Source organism: Taeniopygia guttata, chromosome 1A (genome assembly GCF_048771995.1).
Source record: "Taeniopygia guttata chromosome 1A, bTaeGut7.mat, whole genome shotgun sequence".
Classification (NCBI taxonomy): domain Eukaryota; kingdom Metazoa; phylum Chordata; class Aves; order Passeriformes; family Estrildidae; genus Taeniopygia; species Taeniopygia guttata.
This window is the reverse complement of record NC_133025.1, coordinates 13990544-14013592: the sequence shown is the minus strand read 5'-3', so window position 1 is coordinate 14013592 and position 23049 is coordinate 13990544. Positions and strand designations below refer to the sequence as shown.

Genomic DNA, 23049 nt, shown 5'->3' with positions numbered 1-23049 from the left:
TAAGGCACAAATAGTGTTTGCATTGGTAGCACATTCAGTTCAGTGTTTGAGATTAAGCCAGTACTTATTTCTTAAAATTACCATGCCTGCAGTGTTTTCCATTTGCTTTGGTAATACATCAGATGGTCTGGGGTTTTGTGATCTGGAGGATGTATCTGGGGTTTGTAGTGTCAATTAATGCTGAAATAAAACAACTTGGATATTTTGAAAGAATAACTGATTGGGAAGAAAAAATAGAAGGAGTGGTGAAAAGGGAAATTGTGGAAGATGATCTTGGCAATTACACCATTCTATCTTTTTTCATTAATAGGTTAAAATGTAAAATGTAAGGGCCAGATCTCATAGTTTGTTTTTTTTTTTTCCAATTTTTGTTTATTTATTTTGCAGTTAGTGAATTTATACCTGTAATTTTAAAATCTGAAAACTGTACTTATATTTTCTTTCTCTAATTACAAAATTCTCCTTCTCTCTTCTCAAAGTATCCCTATAGAGCAGTAAGGAATTATACCAAACCTGTTTCTGTTTTACTGTTAAGGCATATTTGTTCCCCTCCAGAAGGATGGCGTTGCAACAAGGTTTGGACCTTGTTTTTGCTTTGCTCATTGATCTTTTCAAGTGTTTGAACAGTCTGTATTTTTGTATTTGTTAGCTAAGGTATGTCATGAGAGTGGAGATATGAAAGGATATGAGAGAGCCAGGAACACATATAGGCTTGTGTCTGTGAATGCTTGTGTTCAGCCAAATACAGAGTAAATACTAATTCAGAGGATTATTTTTATTTTTAATTGGTTTGAAGTAGTTATGATTGTGTAATTAGTACAGATCCTAGGGCATCTTTGAGTTTTGAGACAAAGTATTGTTACTGGAAAGTCATATGTATACAGTAGAACTAAATAATTAAAAGTAGAAAGAAAAGCTCTGGGTTTCTGTTTCCAGGTGACGTACAAAACCTAGCAACACAAAAAGATGTCTGCAAGCTCTATCTGCCTTTAAATCTAGTAAGTTTTTGTGCACTGACTTTAAAAACTCTGTATTAGTTAAAAAAAAAAAAAAAGACCAGACCAAAGATGAAAAAAAAGATTAAAAAAAGTACTTAAATACTTTTGACTGAGAGAATGGAAGGGACACAGAGGTTAGTGGTGAATTTTTGAGAGATTATCTTTTTGCAACTTGTAAATTATAAATATATCGTAGAGAACATGAGTAGATGGCAAGACTTTGAAAATAATTTGCAGTATCTCTTACATATTACATAAACAAAAGCTGTGTGTATATGGTCATGAAGAGAAAGGCAAGTTGACTGACATAATTCCAAACAGTAAATGAATGCAGGGATATCAACAAAAAAGAGTGATACCATCTCTAAATTTGTGGTATATTCTTACTCTATTTCAACAGGCATTAAAGTTCAAGTAAACAACGAAGAGCTAGGGCTCTTAAGTTGGCAACATAAATGACTAGAATGGAAAAATTTAGTTCTCTAGTTCCATTCACAGCTGGAATGATATATCTGAAACAGTATGGATCCAGTTGTCTGTTCTGCTTTGGGTGGGAATTCTGCAAGGAAATTGCAATTTTATGTTTCTGGCTAAGTATGTATAGACACTGTGTGAATCTCTGGTAGGAATTGGCATTTATAACTTTCTCTGTTCCCTCTTTCTGAGCATTTATATACTTGGAGATTCAAAGTAAACTGCAGGTTAGTTCTCCCAGAACTAGAGTAGTGATCTCTAAGGTGATCAGACTGGTGGTTTGTGTTCAATAGATGATCACTTGTCCATGGGAAGGTGTGGAGAAATGTCACACATATTTTTTATAGGGGTGCTAGCTGAGGGTAGCTGAGATTTGTTTTTCTATGTCTGATGGTGAAATCAGTTGTTTCGTGGTCAAAGAAATAACACTGAGAAACAGTTTCTAATATTGATCTTTTTCTTTCTGCTGGGACTGAAACATTTATTAGTGTGTAACCCAGTGATTGAACAGAAAAAGAGCATGGTTCATTCAGAAATAACACTTCAATATTGTATGCCTGACAAAACAGAGTGGTTTTTATTTCTTTTTGAACAAACAGATTCAGCAGTAGTGAGAGAGAACAGAAATGGATAAAATGGACAGGTGATATCTGGTGACCAAGGAAAGAAGTGAGCATTGGATTAGAATGATTACTAGAAGATCAAATAATGGTGGTAGCAAATAATTTTCAGAAAATTCCATGGAAGGATTGCAGAAAAAGAAGTTTCAGTAGAAGTAACTGTAAATACATATAGATCTGAAAGTCAGCTAACAAAACCCAAAAGATGTTACTTTTACAACCCACTGAATTAAACCAGAAAAACCGAATCATTGTATGTTTCTGAAATGTATGGAAGAACAGTGTTGGGAGCCTAGACTACTTGTCCTCTGCAGCCAGTGCTTTAAAGTCACCCGTTTATAACACAGGAAATGTTATTTTGTGTTCTCTTATAATAAACAAACTTACTGCATTTGGAAGACATTTGTTGCCAGAGTGTAAAGTTGTGATGCATAGAGCAAACTCTCAATAGACCCAGTGTTCAGTGTCTCATTTTGGAACGAGTTGATTTTCCATTGCAAAGGATCTTCTGTTTCAGTAGATGGGGCAAATGTATTTAGCCAAACTTGAAAGCTGAAAGCTTACTGAGAAGACAATATTAGCTTGTGAAATAGTACTGGCTTTTTAGCAATCAAGAAGGAGGGTACTCCTGGCTGAAGGCCTGTTCTAATGTAGTGGCAAAGCAAAGACAACAACTACAATTGGAAAACAATGCATAAATACCACTGAATGCATTGCAAATATAGATTCTAGGTATGAAAAATCTAAAATATTGCAAAAAAAAAAAAAATCCATGACTGACTGGAACCAGAAAGACACCTATAATGGAATAGACTTATTAATATACTAGTTTTCAGATTGTTCATAAAGATGGAGAATAGGAGGAATTTTCAGTAAGTGCTCTTGTTTTCTCTTTGAAGACAGGGTAATTTGTTCTTCCATAGAGTAAGGATACCAACAACTAACAAGGATGTTATACAAGAGTGTTAAGTTCCCAGAGGCTTTATTTTGTAATTCCTTACTGAATAGGGAAGGAGAAAGTCCGGGTTGTGTTGTTCTAGCATTCAGAAGGCAATGGTATTTCTATTGATATCAATGTCAAGTGGATACAAAGCTACTCTAAAAAAATAGTAGGCAAATTGAAATAATTTGAAAGAAGAATTCAGGTCTGTAAAGCTGAATTAATGATAGTCAACCACCTTTTTATGGAAAATATGTGTTACCAAACAAATTTGTGTGGTTTACTTACTGAATTGATTAAAGAAATTGTGTAGCTGCATTATAGATTTATATGCATAAATTTAGATGACTTAAATCTCCCTTTAAGTTATTTTTCCCCAAAGCAGGTATTTAAATAAGCCATATTCTCTTCGCCTCACAGTTGCTCTACATTCTTAGTAGATAATTTTGTTACTGGGGGAACTGGAAGAGCGAAACAGGGGTAACTAAACTGTAAAGCTTTGGAATTGGGCCGTGTCCTTGCTGGGATTGCTTCACCAATGTTGTTTCTGTTCTTGCATTCATGGAGCTGTGTCAAACAAATCTGTACTTGTGCAAATGGTGTTGAGAATTGTGCTCTACAGCTAAAAACAGTTTTGTGGTTACCTGTGAATAAATGCAATTATACATGTCACAGTGGGTGATTAAGTGGGCCCTTTTTCTTGAAGATTAAGACTGTAGAGGTGCATTCATGGGGAGAAAATAAAGGACCGCAGAAGGGCTCTTGGATTAGCAGGGAAAGAAATGGCAAGAGCTAAGGACTGGAAAATGAGGCCTGGCAAATTCAGAAGTATAAAATAATTGAATAATTGGATTATATACACAGTTTTCTTGTAATTCTTCAAGTAAATACTGGTTGTTCAAATCTTAAACATAATAACCAATTTTATTCTGTTCATTTCCAATTAAAGTATAGCCAGTTCTGGTTAAAAACGTCTAACCAAATAGCTATGAAAAATAAGACTGAAGACTAATCTTTGTTCAGGCCTTGGATGTGAGCCAGTATCCCTGTAACTCTTGTTACTAGTTATCCCTGTAACTATTGTTTCTATTGTCTTGCCTAAAAGATCAGTGAAGGTGTTACTGTATGTAACACAAAGTAATGAGAAGTGTAGAGTAAGATTTCATTCTTCATAAGAAAGAGCTTTAAAAATAGGCTGTTTTCACAGGAGTAGTTTCTTCTCGTTGTCACCCAACTCATACACATAATTTTCAAATATTGTTTAAGCATTTTATCAGCTCTGCTCCGTTATTGTTTGAAACATGAAATAGTCTAGTTGTCTTATGTCTTTGCCTTTCAGGTCCAACTTTCAGTTATTCACAGACATTAAGTCTAATTACTGGCTTTGTTATCTTAAAGTTAGACCTCCTTCAGCTGAAAACCAGCAGGGTCTCATACCTTTTTTTCATGTAATCTTAGGAAAAATGTGGAAACCTTACGTCATTAAAAGGAGGAACTTTCTATTATTTTGAGAACATACTGTTTCTCTGCCAGGTTGTCAACAATTTCAAAGATTCCTCCCTTGCCCAGTTTTAGCAGACCTGATTAGCAAACTAGAGTTGCAGAAACTTTTGACTGGAAGAAAATTCAGAACACAAGAAAAAAATCAGTGACTAAATCAAAAGTTGCCCACTTTTAGTTTTTTTAAACTGCTCTGGATTCTTCACTGTATGCTGTAAAACTGAGGCAAGATTTATTAGAAGCTTCTGAATATATGAATATTTAAAAATATATCTTTAATTTGTCTTCATGTGCACTTTTCTGTACTTCATTGCTGTTTGATGCAAGTGCAGATGAGCTGCATACGTCCATTTTAATAATTTTGACTGTGGAAGGTTATGTGTCCATATTATGATCTTTAGCCACAGATTCTCTTCATAGAATCACAGAAGGGTTTATTTTGGAAGGGGATCTTAAAGACTATCTACTTTCACCCCCCTGCTGTAAGCTTAGACACCGTACACTAGACCAGGCTGCTCAAAGCCCCATCCAACCTGGCCTTGAATACTTCCAGGGATGGAGGTTCCACAGCTTCTCTAGGCAGCCTGTTCTGTGCCTCACCACTCTCACAGTAAAGAATTAATTCCCAATATCTAATCTAGACTTGTCCTATTTCAGTTTGAAGCCATTTCCCTTTGTCATTTCATGACATGTTTTTGTAAAAAAGCCTTCTTGTAGGTCCCACTGATACTGGAAGGTGCTCTGAGGTCTCCTCAGAGCCTTCTCTTCTCCAGGCTGAACAACCCCAACTCTCAGCTCTCTTCACTGGAGAGTTGCTGCAGCCCTCTGATGTCTCCATGGCCCTCTGGACTTGCTCCAACAGGTCAGAATGTTTGATGGGTTGGGGCCCCAGAGCTGGATGGAGCAGTCCAGGTGGGGTCTCATGAGAGAAGAGTAGAGGGAGTATCACCTGCCTCTTCCTGCTGGCCAGATTCCTTTGATGCTGATGGGGACAAGGATATAGTTGACTTTCTTGGTCACATTTCTTCAGGTGCACATTTCTGAGTCACATCAACCAATTTCCACATCTTTTGTTTTGTTTGTTCTTGTTTGTTGACAGGTCTCACTTGCTAGTTGTTAGAGCTCTTAGAAGTAATAATCTTCCTCAATATTATTAAGGTGTTTTACAACAGCAGTGCTCAACTCACCTTTTGTTTCGTGATGATACATACATGGCAAATAGTGTTCCTTTCTCATTTTCTTTTGCCTTAAGTGTGTTTTCAGCCCATTGGAAATGCAGCCTGGTACACAAATTATCACTGATATTTGTAATAACTTACTAATGTGGGAAGATGTCCTTTTCTCCTCCTTATCCATTATTCTGTCTGTGACAGGGATTTATGAAAAAAATATCTTGAAATAAAATTTGTAAGAAAACTGTGGTGCAGAGAAGCACCACAGTTACTGTGCTTTTTTCCCCCCTACTAATTGAGTTGAAATTGAGTTCAATTTGAAGTAAAATCTCACAACAGATTGTGAGAGTTCCTGGTACAGTTAAAAGTAAAACTGTGCTAATACAGCTATGTTAATAGCAGTCTGACATAGCCAGAGTGACAGATTTCACAGCAATGTTGTTTCAGCAGTGACATTGATTTGTTTATTAAATATAGTATCAGGTTAAACTGTTACAATATATGGTATGGAGTTAGAGATCATATCAGGGTAACAGAAACCAAAAGTATATTTCCAAAAACCATCTTGGAAAGGAAACAAGAGTGTGCTGTGTGCCAACAGCTTTGTGCTCTCAGCCTGCCTGCTTGTCTGGCTGCAGTGTCAGAATCAGAATAATGCTTATATGCAAAGGATACAATTCATTCAAACTATAAAAAGAATCGGTTTAATAATTCAGATTGTGTACCTATCACAGAACTTTCACTGTAAATCTCCTGTTTTTTCATTTCAAGTAAATTTATTTTCATTGTGTGAGAATTTATTTGTAAAATAGGAGAACAAGATGATACATAAATCTATACAGTAAGCACACAAGCAGATATTTCTCCCAGTCTGTTTAAATTTATAATAATCACTGAAGTGTAATTTTAGCAAAGAATTTAAAGATGCGTAATGATATATCACCTTCAATTTATTACTCTACAAAAATAACTAAATTGTGATAAAAAAGCAGTAGTTGAACATATACGGTGGTAGTGAAACACTCAAAGCATCCACATGAACTGAAATTATCTGACTAAAGGAAAATTCAATACTGTATTTTAAAATGTATCACTGAGAGCACATGCTTAACCTTTCAGGTCTTTTCTTGTAATGCCTGTACTCTGTGTGTACTTTGTATTTCATCTGTAGGAAAAGAGGTAATAGAATTGTGCATGCTTTTGGTTTGTCAGTTATTTATTCTGTGTATATTTTGCTAAATCAAAAGCCTTTTCTGGAGCTGCTATTCATCTTGCTCTCCCTCTCCTCCCAGCAATTTTGGCACAACCACATATCACACTCAGTGGTTCAAAGGCAAGTTCTTATTTTTTTTTGGCTGTTACAACCTAAAAAATAAGGTTAGCATTTTTTCCACAGCAAGTTCATGTTGCCTTCTGCCTTTCTGTGGTCCTGATGGCTGTAGCTGCCTTAGAGTGCTTCCTTCTCCCTTCTGCCCTTTTCTGCTGGACCTGTACTCTTCTCCTTCTTCACATCCTTCTTCTTTAACTCTTATTGGCTCTGAGTGATTTTGATTTTCTTGTTAGTAAATTAGTATGTGGTTTTTTCCTTTTTTTTTTTTCAACCTTCCCCCACCAAAACAAAACCCAAACCCTGGAGTTCATTTTGCTTCTTGAATTGCACGAGTGTTCTGTGAAGTAAAAAAAGGAGATGGTAATTATAGAGTCAGATTCTTCTTTCCTCTTGGTGTAAGGCAAATACATTCAGTGATATAATGGCAGAATGTGTGAAGTAGGAGTGGAATTCAGCTCTTATAAAGCTGGAAAATTTTAAGACCGAAGCTGATTGTTCTTAGCTGTATGTTGGAGATATTTTGTCTGAATAATGAGGCAACAGAAGAGTATTTAGCATATTCTAGATTTTTTTAATACTGCATCAAAACTTTGCCAAAGAATGCTGTAGTCTCTCCTTTCAAAGGATTCTGATGGCAATTGGCAACTAAAACTTTTTTCGTAGGAAACAAACGTAAGTCTAGAATATTCAACTGTCAAAGAAGTTTGATGATTAGCAAATACATTGCTTTAAAAAGAATTACTGTGTGCACTGCAATATAGTATATTTAATGATTAACACAACAGAAATTTTGTTCTCCTGTCTGGGTAAATTCTGTAGCCTTTCAATATATTATTTAATTTAAAATGAAAAAAAATCCATCAAGGGTGGGGAAGATAGGATGTTCAAATTTATGCGTCGTGGGACATAGTGCCTGTCAGTCCAGTTCAGTGATACTCTTACCAAACCTCCTTCATATGAATAAAAAATAGATGCTGATGTTAAACCCACCTTTTAGTGTGTCCAAATAAATAATAATTATGTATGACATACATGTGTGTATTTATGTAACAACGAAGGAAGAGGGGTTAATTGATCTGATGTATATCCAACTGCATACATTTTTAATCTAATATATTTAGAAAGTACAAAAGTGACTGCTCTTTCCTTTGCACTAATAAGGTAAACAGAACTTCTGACCATGTGTGGATTACGTGCCTTGGTATTCATAAGAATTGTTGTGTACTAGGAACTAGATATTTGTGATGTATTTACATTTCTGTTTCACAGGTTTGTGGTGTACTAGTGTGTGAAGGTATGCTTCTTGAATGTCCTAATAGATCCTGACACTGCACTCTGCATATTTTGGTATTTTTAGTGTGGAATAACCTCATTTTATAATGTAAATTTGAATGGAAATGCATTTGCAGTTAAAAAACAACATCATCAGATACCAGCTAATACTTTAGAGACAGAGAACATGTAGAAATTGGCAGTGGTTGCTTGTGTTTCTGCGATGTGTTTGCTGGAAGTAATATTTTTGGAGTCCTGTACAATTCTGCTTGCCTTAGGCTGAGTGGTGTGAAATGTAATTGAACTAATGATTCACTGTGGTGAGATCATTTTTAAGAATGTAGTGGGCTTCTTATTGTACAATACTATGGCATAAATTTGCCCTTTTTTCTTCAGCGATGCTGCCTCTTTGCATTCTGTTTTAGTCTATCTGTCAAGCACCCACACCATCATATCACTCCTGAAATCCTCTTGTGTCTGTAGGTTATGTAGTGTGTCTTCACAATTTACTTTTTATTTTGTCTTGTGTTAAATTTGTCATGTGGTACTGATATTGTATGGTCTTGTTTTATGATGGCTTCTGGGTGTATGTAGGATGGCACATATTCTTAATTGTATTCCTTCCTGCTGTATGTAGAATTTTCTGCTGCAGCCCTCAAAGTGTACTCCAATGTAGTAGAAGTCCACTATTTAAAAATTTAATAGAGATGAAGAATAGTAAAAATGAACCTGCTTATATTTGTAAAGGCAATCAATGAGTGTGATCGACACAGCCTTTAAAACTGGGCTTAATCTCTTTAGGCAATTCCTAGGCTCCTCTTTCTCTGCTGTGAAGTGCTGCTTCATTGCATATGATTTTCTAATGAATGAGCTTTTAACACTAAATGTGTAATTCTTGAGGTTTTATTTAATTTTAAGAAGTAAGGTTATGTTGTCAAGAAACCTTTCAAGTCTGAAAGCTTTTCTAAATGCTTTTTTCAGATAAGGACATGATGTAGACTTATTAATCTGTTCATTATCATTTCTCCTTTCCTTCATTTTAAATGAATGAGTAGTATCTTTCATTTAAGAATGCTTTATTGGAAGATTAGTAATCACTGAAATCATGTTATAATATTAACCCTACACATCCCAGCTTCATCTGCTTCTACTGTTCAAAATACAGAGGGTAGCTGGAAAAGGAAATTAAGGAGGGGTACAAAAAAGAAAAATAATAGTTTCTGCTTAAATATTTTGGGTGCGTATCTTTTCAGAAATTATTCCCTGAAGAATTTTTTAAAGTGGTAAATGTGAAGGACATGGAGTTAAAAAAAAAGCTTATTGCATTTACTTCCTCTCTGCAGCCTCTCAAATAAGATACTGGATTACCATTCTAGTAGGAAATCAGAAATAACTTGGATAAAAAACTGATTTAAATGGGTACAGTTGAATGCAGGTATTTTTGGGCCAGTTTCCACAAAAAAAGCCTGTGAAAATATGAAAGTATGTCTGAATATATGTTACACAGTAATTTCATATCATTTCACATCAATCAAATTATAACATTTCTAGGTAGAATTTACCTGATTATAAGTGGCTATTCTTTGTGGAATATGGAGCTCTAGTATTATATTTTGAGTCTTCTGTTCTAGTCAGCTAAGGCATGAGGTCAAGTAAACTCAGATACATTACTAGTACTTTTTTGAAGCACAAAACCAGTTTTGGCAATACACATATGATTAATAATTTAGCTATATGGTGGAAAATAGCTTTTTGTTCTGTTAAAACTGCACTTTTTTTAATACGCAACTTCAAAAAAGTGCTTTAGAAATCCTAATTTTTTATGTAATAGTTTAGTCAAACTAGCTCTCATATTCAAGGGTATGATCTGCTTTTTTATATAAGATAATAGTTATTGAGAATTAGCATTTTAAATATACTGGTAGCTGGTGAAACACTGATCAGTTTATGTAACAAGAGGAGTGAAATCATGCTCATTGATTTTGCAGCTTTTTGTTTTGTTTCCCCCTCCCTGCCACTGTTATATTGAAATTAAGAAATTTTTAGGCATGGCACAGTGCAAACAACTTGACAAACTTATGTTTGTATGCATATCTTAATTCTTGCTTACAAGTGCTGTGAGTGATGATAAATTCCTAAGGCTTCTTGATATGCCTATGCAGATTTAAGATGAAATGGAAGAAGACAATATAGAGCAAAGGTATGCCATGGCTGCCCAGGAAATGCAGGAATAGTGTAGCTAGCAGTGTTGGTGATTGGTTTGTGACAAGGCAATTGCATGGCTAGAGCTAAACACAGTGGAAAATAATAAAGTTATCAAGGGCAAGAAAAATTACCTGCTACTTTTGCTGTGGCATTTAATAGTCATATCTATGTAGATAAATGGTATGAATTAAAAATTCCTGTATGAAAGGTGCGTGTGTCACACTAGAGGTCAGTGTGAAAAACTAAACCTTTGCACAGGATTGACTTTTAGCATCAGCCAAATAATTTTCTCATCCATGCTTTTTTCTTTCATTTAGCCTTTTACCCCTGCCCTGTCCTTTGTAATTATTCAAAGTTGTGTTTTTTCCATGTAGAAATTGTGGATATGAGATTGTGTATGTAGAACATTTTACTTTTCTTAAGGGTACTTTCAATTTTTGGACCAGGGTGAATTTTTTTTCCCCCATATCAAAAGTTTCTGAACCATTCACTGAAGGACATAATGCAAATGGCTTTTTCTGTGCATGGTAGTTGCATGCTGGAGAAGATGAAATTAGTGGGATATCTAAATATGAGGTCAAAATGCATCCTGGTTGTAGCTGCATAATATTCAGAATACCTCTGATCAATATTGTTTATGAATTAAATTTAAAAACACCATAGTGTACAAAATGGTGAATTTGTGCTATAGAAAAGTTTTCCCAAGTGCAATTTTTGCTTAAAAAATATTTTATATTTACAGAGAAACTGAGCCATACAAATATTTTTAAAAGTTTGCACTTCTTTAAGGCTATTTATTTTCTAAAAAAAGAGGACTTGAATATTTTTGACAAATATACACATGGTGTTACGCTAACAAACAGCCATGCAACATATATCTTACATAATGAAGAAATTGAATATACAAGGCCTATTCTATTTAACATATATATTGAAAATATACAGTCTCGCCAATAGTTAAAAAAGTTTTTCTTATTTGGCAGTATTTTTTTTACAATTTGTTCAAATATTCCGTTTGATGTGTTTTGGTGAATACTGAAATTTAGTCAGTGACAACCTGAGGTACTAAACATTTCTGTCTTACTTCGCTGTCTTCAAAGGTAATCTTTTTGTTCCTTTTAGGCTCTATCCATGAGTTGTGTATTACAGCGTTATTTGGCATGGGATCTGCTTCCACTATTGAAACAACTCGCTTTTTCATCTTACTTTTCAGAACTTTCTGAAACTTTTGCCTCGTGAATGCGTAAAGTAGAGGGTGAAATATAGTTGTTCCATATGCCATTACTAGAAAACATAATCTCAACTTTACCAAAAGGTCACTTGGGCCCAAACATAAGATAGTGGTGTTTAAAACAGAGATGGGTGTCCAGCAGAGAAGGAATGTTGAGATAATCAGAAGGGACATTCTGAAGACTCTCTTTTGCCGTTCTCGTCGCTCCCGGTGCCGTTTTACAGCTCGGCGTAGAGCAATTATGACAGATACGGAAGTCCTTACGCCAAAGACGACATTTTTTCCTGCACTGCTGTGGGACACATCCGTAGTCTCATGCTGTGTGGTCAAAGAAATAGTTTTTTTCTTTCTGTTTTTCTTCTTTTGTCCCGTTGTAAATCTTGTACCAATCCGAATATTTAGGGCCTGGAGTATTTTGGTGTATGTAATTAGCATTACTATAACAGTGAAGAAAAAGATTGGGATCTGAACGAGGATGTGGTAGTACATTCCTAGTTCAGTGTGGTACTCGTTTGTACTCACGCACAGAAGTGTCTTATTTTCCCAAGTACTTGCACTTTGAAGACTGAAAAAGTTGACTTCAATGAAAGGAATCAGGAAGGAAAAAAGTGAAATGATCCATATTGATGTCATTAATATCACAGCCCTTCCCATGGTCAGGATTCGATTAGCAGGTTTTACAGAGATGTCGTATCGGTCCAGCGTGATAGCGAAGACGTTGATTGCAGTTGAAACGCTTGCAAAAGAGACACAAGCCTCATGGAAGCAGCAGATGAGAGCAGTGTTACTCTCCAGTGAAAGCAGAAGGATAACTATAGTTAGAGGAATACATCCCACACAAATTATTACATCAAGTACATGAAGGTTCATTGTAATTATGTTACTGACAGAATTGATTAAGTTGGATTTCATACAGTAAAGTACCAGCACGGTGAGGTTGCTGCCAAGTCCCAAAACAATTTCTAACATCAAAAATCCGGTGAGAGAAACTTGAAAGCTTAATGGATATGACAGTGGTTGGTACATGTTGGTATCGATGTCATCAATGGCATCTCGAACTGTAATATTAGATTCGGACTGCATGTTGACTTCCAGAATGGGGGACAAACACATTCTTTTGTTGCAGCTGGTTTTTCTCCTGAAAGGTGAAATAAAATATGGAACTATTTGATTTTGTTTTTAAACACTTATTGTAGATAAATGCTGGGGAAGGAGGAGGGAGGAAAAGCAATATTCTTACCAAACTCTTCATTTACAGTATATTTAGAGCTTTAATTGGCATGGACTCAAAAGCCTGAAGATCTGGAATAAGGTCTTTGCTTTTTGAAAGAAAGCAGGATTTGTTTGAAAAAAGGAAAAATAGTGAAAAGCTTCCACTTAGGGAGGCAAGCCTTTGTTTATAGTGATGTGGTTTTTCACAAAGGGCTCATTTGTTGAATAAACCATACTTTGTGCATAGCCTTTGTATTGCTTTGAGGGTCATTTTAGAAGAATGTTGTTAAGTATTAACAAATTAGTGATCAAGATCATTTTAAAAAGCTCTTGTGGAAAAATAAGTGATAGGAACATGGAGCACTGTTGCTTATGTCTCATAGAAAGGGTGTTTAAATTATTTATGCCAGTTTATCCACCTCTCTCTTGTAAGGTTTACAGTAGTGCTATGGTCTGAAATGTGATGTTCTGTAATTCACCAGATTTTTACAGAGTCTAAACCTTCTGTTCATTTTTATCTTCTGTGCATCTATGTGTATGATGCTTGCCACTACAACAGCTTTATAAAAGTATATATAATTTCAAATGCAAAACTTATTTGGGTTTGAGAAATTGAGTTTATTATAAAATACTACGTTTCCTTTTTCTGATTAGAATTTTCAATTTCTTCAAGAAGTGTGCCTACAGGGAATGGAAGAGTATTTAATTTTGTTCCAGAATATATGCAAGGGAATAATTTCCGCAAATAATATTTAAAAAGAAAATTATCTCTTTCAGGTTTTGTTCTGGGTTTGTTGTTTTTAATACAAACTGAAATTAAACCAAACAGATTTACATACATAGCATGTTTCTCTTAGAAATAAGTAAGGATCAAAAAGGTATTTATTTTATATAGCAGTTGTGTCTCATCTGCTTAGTTTTACACATACGGGTAAGTTCTAAATATAGCATCTGCATGTAATACCTGATGTTTGTATGATTTCTATCGTCAGCCAGCTCTTGAGTTTGTAATTGATTGAATAAATAAAAGGTTACTAAATTTCTTCTTATGATACTGGAGGGTTTTTTTTTCTAGGTAGCTTTAAATTTAAGAGGGGAAATATTTGGCATGAAAATAACTTTGAATGTCTACCTTTATTCTATTCTGAATACATTAAAACGGATAGCACTAAGGTGAACAAAATTGAGCTCTTTTAAAATGAAAGTATGAATTAAGCACACTTGGGATACAGTATGCAAATGGATTTCATCAGCAGTTCTGAAAAGCCTCAGTTGAACAATACTATTAATTGCAAATTGTATGGTGAAAATTCTTGGTATTCTTCAACAGTTATTTCACATGTACCTCTTAAATAAAAAAGATGTAAATTAGAACGTTTTACTCTCAGGTGTGAAATGAAACAAGAAATATTTCAAAAGCTTTGTTTCATTTCTAATTTAGGCAACCTCTATCTGTCTTACATTAACCCTCAGGGAAATGATCTCTTGCATGCTGTCCTGGCTGTGAATGGGTTTCAAGAAACCATTCTACATGCATTGCTGGATAAATTAAGTTCTTTTGTATTAGCAAAAGCCAGGAAGAAATCAAAAGCAGATCTGCTAAAACAAATTACAGTCTCACCCTAACATTAGAGCAACCGAGATTTTGTGAAAACAGAAAACCTCAGATGTGTTAGGAAACCATGAATAGATTAAACATCACCTCCTTGTTGCATTGCCTGGGTTTTGGGAAGCAGAGCTGTGTGGCCAGGAGCTCGTTCACCCAGTGCTGCGCGGGCAGCGCCGGGCACCTACCTGCTCTCTGTGCCTCAGGGGCCTGGCACAGCGTGGCAGCAGCTTGGCAGAAACTGACACATGGTGTCACTGAGAGATTTTTGTAATGCACTGTAACCTGGAAATCAAGTGGTAGCTGAGCTCTGATTTCATTTCTTGCAGGTTTTTTTGTTTTCCTTCTTTTTTTTTTTTGTTCCTGCAGTTCAGCAGCAAAAAGTTCTGATTAAACATGAGGACTTCTTAATTGCCTCGGATACTTCTACAGACCAGGGCATGCTGTGTGTGTCTGTTATAAGTTTCAGGCCAGCAATAATAAATAAACCTTCTTTTAAGTGATGTTAATTTCCTTCCCCTGTTGCATTTTGTAGAAGCCTGTTTTTATTTTCCAGGTTTAAAAAATAATATTTTCTGATCTCTGTTTTCAGAGTGTGTGTAGACATCCTTAGTTTATGGTTGCGTATTTCTTTCTGTCATATTCCTGCTCATTACTTTTGAGTGATGGCTTAGTGAAAGAAGTTGCTATACATCATAAAATCCAGTTCATGTGCTTTGAGAGTAACCATGGGTTACCTAATTTGGTTTATTTTGATTTAAGGAGAATACATAACATCATAAAATTGAGAGAAAAATATCCATTAGTCATTATGACAAGTAAGTTATTTAATGAGTAGTATAGAAAAAGCTTGGTTAAACCTTTATTCAGCTTGCTGATGAAGTATGCATATTCTCCTTTTGGGATTTCATGTTTCATTGTCTCTTCATGCATCAGTAGTTTCCACAATTCTGTTTTTAAATTATAAATCCCTCTTTAAGAAATGCTCACCATTTTAAGAATCAATCATTGCACTCTTCTTTTAATGAAAATCTGAGCAGATGTGTTAGTCTTCCATGTATATTGTTGAAATGTCATGCACGTAAATGGTAATGCAAGTGTGTTCCATGTTTTGTTTTTAATTCCTTTATGTCTTAAGAATACATTTTAGGGATGCATCCTGCTGCTCGTAGGTCATACAGCTACAAAGATACCCGGTCAACTGCATTCTTCATATTGTCAGTAGTAAAACTGAATTAGTTGCTGCATGCCCTTGTGAAGGGGAGGAAAAAAAAGGTTAAAAGTAGGGCTTGTAATTTCAAAAATAAAGTAATGCAAGAATGTATTTTCTAATATCACTTATTTCATGAATAAAGGATCTGTAAAATTGGACCTTATAGATTACATATAAAAACAGTTTGCCTGCTCTCTATTTGCTATTAAAATAATATTCCTCTGTCAGCTTACATGAATTTAGGTTTTTTGGACAAGTTTCCTATTCTCCAGATAGTGCAGGTTACAAAAGATCCTGGCTAGAAGCAATAGTTGGATGCAGAGTGTCTGTGACTAAAGCTAGAAAATGTAGTTTTATAGCTCTGGTGAGCAGGTAGTTTATACATACAACTCTCTTGTTTTTTAATGAGAAACTGAACGGCGTTAATGAGCCTTTTAAAAATACAGTTTTGTTTAATTTGCACACTGTTATCCTTTCCTTTCTTGAAATAAATGTTTAGCAAATCCATGCTTTTAATAAATGGCTTGTATGTACAGGAGAACGAAAGAAATAAGTTTAAAAAAAAACCAACAAAAAAGGGGGATTTCTTAAGTAATCAGAGATTAGTCATATGAGCCAACCTTCATAAAGCAATAAGTATGCACTAATTACAGACTATCTGGTCCTTCAAAGAGTAACTGAATAAATTTGAAACATATTTAACTGCCAATAATTGGAAATACTGCTGAGGGAGGAAAAATATTCCCAGTTACTTTATGTGGTTGTTTTCCCCAGTACTGTATGAGCTTAAACTACTGTCTTCATGTTGTACGAACAAAACAGGTTCTTAATATTCTATAAGACTTTCATACAGAATAACATTTTGCTATCATTATATTTTTAATGGGGAAGGGGAAATAGCATTTAAATATTTCCTGGTTTTAAATATACCAATATATTACTGCTTAATAGAAGTTAAATCTGATCTCTTGCCTTTTTTCCTCCAATTTTTAATTTGGTTTAATGTTGATTATTCTGTATATCATAATAAGGAACAGGTCTTACCTCTACTAAAGATTTGGTAAATTCTCGATGCAGGTGAAGCAGTTCCAGGTTGGAGGGATTCATTTTGTTCACTTGTTAGCAGAGTAGAAGGGAAAGAGGGTAATAAGAATATCTTCAAAAAATGACCTTAATGAAAATTTGTGCCTGTACTGTGCCATTGTTTCAGCATACTGCTCGTGTATACAATTGCTTTAGTTCTGGTTTACAGGCTGCTGCAGTCTCCCACTCTTCCTACGGTAGAATCAATAAGCATCTGAAAATACATAATGAAAGTAATTTAACATACTGAAGGCTTCTTGTCTCCAGAGACACCACTGAGATTCAAGCTTTCTAAAAAAGAAGAGCAGTGCTTCTGAGAGGAAAGCTTGCGATGGGCAGCTTTTGCAGAATGACAGCCTACCTTGTCGCTTCTCCTCACTGCAGAGAGATGCAGTGCATTCACTAATTTTGATTGGTCAGTGATGTTGGGCTTTAATTGTGCTTCATATATGGGATTGATGCCCTCCCTCCCCCCAATTTATATAAGGATTCTTTTATAAAAGGACTAAATTTACAAATGATTTATGAATTCTGGAATATATTAAGGGTATGCCTGTTTTATTTTTACCTTTTCACTCTTTACTTTGTGTACACTGGAAACCACATGGCACTGAAAAAAAAAGCCCAGGGATTAAACAGTTATTACTTTAAAAGCTTCCAACAGTCTATATTTACCTACTGTCAATTTCTGAGCCTTGTAGGTGTTTTAATTTTTTGTTTGTTTATTTGTTTTGGTTGGTTGATTTTTCTTGTCTTAAAAACATTCTGAAATAGTACTGCCTCTTTAAGTCATGCTGAATTTCACCATACATGTTTACATGCAAGTGGTCATCTAGGTTTTGTAGCAATAAGTTATATTTGGGATAACTTGATACCCACATGTATATTAGGAAAAATTATGCTAGGATGCACTGAGATTATTCAGACCCTGATAATTATTCAGACATGATAATTCAGTTGATTCATGATCACAAAAAAATTATTTTTAGGATTCATCACTATGTACAATGTATGTATAGTTGTGGAGGTTATTAATTGTATTGAAATATAAACTTCTAAAAAAACTTGCATGTTCCACATGAATTTTGCTAGAGACTTGACAGGTTTTTGTAAGGATGTCTTTCTTGCATGATGTTCTTGACCTTCACTTTGCAAGGGATGCCTTTTTTTTCACTTTTTGTTTCACCACTTATTTCTAAATCTGTTCTATCAATATAAGCAACGCTCACAACCACATAATGAGAAGTGTAGCACAATACCTGTTTTAATTAGGACTGGTGCTAAATAAACCTTGGAAATCATTTCAGTATAAACCGGAAAATAATATTTTCCAAAATTGGTTTGCTGAAACAAATAGTTTAAGAATATCTGAGTATAAAATGCCCTATAGGTAATTTATAATCTCAAATTAGTGTGGGGCTTTTTTTCACCATGATTTAAAAGATTTTTAAGGTTTTTTTTTTAAGGTGTGATAAAGTACTAAATGTTAAAGTAGAGTTTTTACATAAGTAACTGTGTTAAGATGGTAGTTTGGGTCAAATTTTGATGGTGTCCTCTGCTTTTAGGTTGTTAATGCAACTACAGAATGCAGTTGTGTAAGTCAGATGTCTTTATTTATTTTCTTTACTTTTTCTTTCAGACAGATATCAATATATTATTTATCTTTAGGTAACAGCATGCTTTATTTATTTTTAAAAATGGCTTCATATTCATCCAGCATGCTTCCTGTTCCATACTGTTTTGCATTCAGAAACCATGTAAATAAGGATTGCAGGAACTTTAACAGAGATCACTAGGTACCAGCTGGCTATGCTGAGTAGCAGCTGATTGAACCCTTTGAGCTGTCTCTGTATCATCTGCCTCCCAAGAGCTTGAAAACAGTGATACCAGCATAGCTCTTAAAGGTGATGTGATAAAGAGGATTCCTGAAATGAAAGCATAAATACTAATATATTAAAGAGATTTACTTGCTTCACTTTCAGTATGACTAAGGATAAGTAAGGAAGCCTGTCTAAATTTAAACAGATGAATCTCCATCTCCCTTTCTAATTCTTCAATGTGTGCCTGAACAAAGATGGAGGTATTGGATGAGCTGTACTGTTGGAAAAAGATGTACACACAGAGGAAGATTGTAACAGGATTTTGGGTATACCATGAATATATGGTTCAAATGCAAGCAAAGGGGTCACAAAAGACTACCTGTATGACAGCAGGTGATACTGGCAGAAGTTTTATCTGCAAAAAGTGTTTGAGAGGGGTGATAAGGAGCTGAGTTGTGAACATATATTAAGCTTAAGTTTTCTGGATACAAAATCAGGAAAAGAAGCAGTACCATATGGAGGCAATCAGGAGTAGGTGGATGGATAGACATGCTTATAAGCCATTGCTGTGCAGATGCTAGTTAAGATGGTGTGAACAGATGACTTCATCCTCAAAGGGTAGATAGGGAAGAGTGGGCAAAAGGAACCATGTGCAGGCACCAAGCATAAACAGAAAATGTGCTGTTCTTATACCTGTTTCTATATCAGTACAGATGGGAGAAAGAATTTGACTGGTATTTTGGCTTTTAGGGTAGTGCAAAGTGGGGTGAAAAGGTAATGAGAAGGTAGAAGTATCAGGGAACAGCAGAAGTCCTAAACCAGAAGACTGATGATAGGGAGTTTTAGGATTGAGAATAGCAACACAAGGGGAGAGGGAGATCCAGATGGTTACAGAGAATAGACTGTGAAGGGTTGAGACTGCTGGGTCTGATGTGGAGGGGAAAGAAATGCAGAGAGGTAGGAGCTTGAATCAGAGTGGAGCACAAGGGTGTAGAGGCATGTGCATGTAAAGGGACACTGGGTGCACAGGGGTAACGATAATTGCAATTGCCATAACACACACCCCTGTAAGTACTTCTAAATTCAATTCAGGAGTCATAGCTGTATGTGAGAATATATTTTTCTGGTTTGCTGAGAGGAGGAAGTCCAGAAATTTGCAAGTTGTAGTGTATTATTAGTTTCTCTTCCGTCTTTTATCTACTGTATTACTTTCTACACAAAAAAGTAATGTCCCAACATTGGCTGTTACTGCATTCCCAAACTGTGGTAGGTCATCTCTAGATCTCAAAGTCAAAGCTCTGCTGTTGAGTTTATAGGATCACCCTGAATCAGCTTCTTGAACTGCAGTGCTTTAAATAAGCTTAGTTTATTTAAAAAGACTCATTAGGCTCAAAAGGTCTAGCAGGGCCACATGAAGTACGCAGTTCTAATGTTTTTTCTATCAGAGTCCTTGGTTTTGGAGCTTTAAAATTCTTTTAATGTGTTTTAGTGTTTAATTTTACATAAACCTACTGAAGACTATTTTAACATCCAGATACCATGGATCTTGAAGATCTTTATTGGCACAGTTGTGAGACTCTGTCTGCTCACTTTCCTTGTTCTCTGCATTATTCTTTTTTTCATCCTGAATGCTTCAGCAACACTTTATTTCTTTGTACTGCATATCTTGCTTCCTAGTCTGAATCTTGCTGCTCATTTAGTGACTATTTAGAATTTTACTGCATCTGGATCTAAAAATGTCATCTGTTTTCATATTAGCAAGAGACTTGAGATCCTAACTCATACAAATTTTTTAGTGCCAGATAGTGTCTTTAAAGCTCAAGTTGCTTTAGAAAACGAATATTGGGTGGTTTTGGATATCCTGCCCTGGGATTGTTGTTCAGCATTATTTACATGGTGCATCTGCACAATTCCAAGTAGATAGCTCCTCTGTATCTTTCATTTACCGACTCTGAGGAGTGTCGTGCTCAATTCTAACCTAACTCTCCTGAATGTTTTGTGATTTGTATCTGTTCTAGCAGTCTGTGGTCTATATCTAAAATTGTTTCTTCCCTTGTTGTATCTCAGCTTCCTCAATAGTCAGTTGCAGAGAATTTTGTTAGAATATTGTTCAAAATCCAGTAACTTCTATAGTATCAAGGAAAAAGAAGCAGTGGATAATAGCTGTTTGAGTCTGGGAGTTGTACTGATGTGCCCTTGTTATGCTGAATTCGTAAATGTGTTCTGCTTTCTACCTGATCCTGAAATTACAGCTTGCTGGTCTGGATCATGCTTTTATGTAAATGTTGACTCTTGACCCATTTACAAGATCTAGTCATTAAGATTTTTATTATTATTTGAGAGTGATACGCTGAATAGATGACAAAAATTTTGTTAGAATTTCTAGATAGTACCATTCTGACTCGGATGGTAACATGGTCTTTTCTTTCTTTTGGCTCAAGTACTTTATTCTCATCTCTTTTATCTATAGAGAACTGTTCTAAGGCTATTATTCCTTTTCTGCAGCAAGGACTGACATCCAAAAAATTAATTTTCCATTCAGTGTCTTACCCTTAAAATTTACTTCCTCTTCTCCCTTATTGTTGATTGCCATCTTCCTTTGTTTTGTTATTTTTATAATGACTTATTTAGTTTGGGTTTTGTGAGGGTTTTTTTTTCCCACTTTTCTAACATTCACGTTTCCCTTGACAGAAAACAGTCCTGCACATGGGACATTGTTGATCTTGGTTCTGCCACTGTAGAATTACATCCCTGGAAAAATCTGGATTTTTCCAGATTAATTGCATGCTGTTTCACTGTGCTTCCTCTTGTGTTTACAAAGATGAAGACCTTTGGAAGCAGCACAAAGACAAGTATTTTTAAATAGGCATAGAATAAATTATAAATTATATATATAGTATAATAGTAAATATATTTTACATGTTTATGTATTTTTATATATAATGTGTACATACTAATTTTGAAGATTCAGAGTTATTGATAGTATAGTAGCTTAAGTATGGGAAAATTAACTACTTTTGCCATGGAATAAGAATGTCTTATAAGATTCCTTTGTGTTTGTATAACTGTTAGGCATAGGTTATTTGTTCAGTAGTATTCCGTGTTAGAACAACTGTTGACCTTTTCAGCACTGGAAGGTTCTGTACTCATGAGGAAATGTGTAAGTTAGAAAATGCCCTTTAGCTATTAATACCAAACATGTATCTTGTTTTAGTTTTGCACAATGAGGTGATACCAAAGAATAATTTCAAAACCATTGCTGCATATCACTCATATGTAGGGAAGGCATCCTTTTTGTATCATAACAATAAATTTGGTTAAATGGTACAGCTAAATCATGGTCCTAGTGCATCATTGCACAATTATTTAAACATTTTAGTGGAAAGAAAAAAAACTATCAGTTATGCTCAGGGGGGAAGTATGGGTGGTAAATTTAATAGTAATTTAAATAACATCAGTCTCGCTCTGGCTTTTCTCCATGGAGGGGGTTTGTCCTTTAGTATAAACATTCATAATGAATGGTGCTGTATGTTGTAGTAGATTTTGGTATATTTTAGTTAGTGACTATAAATGTAAAGATTTTTTTTTCATTTTTCTTTAGAAGTTGTAATATTACTATGAATTTGGTTTCTCCTTCATTAAAATTGTGCTTTGACTATTCTGAGAACTTGAGAGGTTTCTGCTTTTGTAAAACATTCTTAGTTCTAAGTTGGTAATTATTACTGCATTTTAGTGAGGATTTTCATTATTATGGAAAGGCTTTTGGAATTCTGACATCATATCTTTTGTGTTGCTTTGAACATACAAATAAAAAAAAGGCACCTGCTCACATTGTGTGAGCCTTGTGAAAACGTGCCTGAAAGCACATTTGTTCCCAAAGTTGCAAAGTGGTTTAGCATAGTTGCTGAAATGTTCTGGAGCTGGAGTCCTGACGCTGTGTGGCTGTAGAATGAGGAAATACTGCCTTGTGGTTTGCAGTCCCCTTGGATTGCTTACCTTTCTCCCTTGAAGGTATTTGGTACGTTGGAGGAAGTTTTTTTCAGTATTGTTCCCCACTGTGGTTGGCTGTGTTTGCCAGCATCTCCAAGTCCCAGCTCCTCTGGCAGATCTGTGTTTGTGCATTGCACAGCAGCCTCGGTGTAGCCCTGTCAGGATGTGTTCTGCCTGGCTGATTATGGTGCTTTGGATTGAGAGGCAGCTGAAGTTAACATGAAGGGTTGAAACTTTAGGATCTGATTCAGGACTCTTTGTCAGATATCCTTGTTGTGAAAGTCATGAGCAGCCAGGTATGCAGGATGGGCAGCAGCACTAGCTGCCCTCTTACAATCCCCTGATGTAGGAGTTGGTTACAGACCTTCCTGCTTTAATATCCT

At 35.3% G+C, this 23049-nt stretch overlaps 2 protein-coding genes across 5 annotated transcripts in view; one reads left to right on the top strand and one right to left on the bottom strand.

The window, feature by feature from the left end:
* The window catches only part of COG5 (component of oligomeric golgi complex 5), a 173088-nt gene that overhangs the window by 17555 nt on the left and 132484 nt on the right, over positions 1–23049 (top strand). The gene's annotated exons all lie outside the window — the stretch shown is intronic.
* On the bottom strand, positions 11275–17323 carry GPR22 (G protein-coupled receptor 22). Of its 4 annotated transcripts, XM_072919711.1 has the most exons (4): positions 17218–17323; positions 16818–17070; positions 14749–15811; positions 11275–12880 (listed from the first exon to the last, which is right to left on the bottom strand). In XM_072919711.1, the coding sequence occupies exon 4, from the start codon at positions 12853–12855 to the stop codon at positions 11554–11556; it is 1302 nt and encodes a 433-aa protein (XP_072775812.1). In that variant the 5' UTR covers positions 12856–12880; positions 14749–15811; positions 16818–17070; positions 17218–17323; the 3' UTR covers positions 11275–11553. The 4 variants fall into 4 exon arrangements, with proteins under 4 accessions (XP_072775812.1, XP_004177234.1, XP_012424326.1 ...); XM_004177186.5 differs by lacking the exon at positions 14749–15811; XM_012568872.5 differs by lacking the exon at positions 17218–17323 and having other exon boundaries at positions 15551–15811; positions 16818–17211.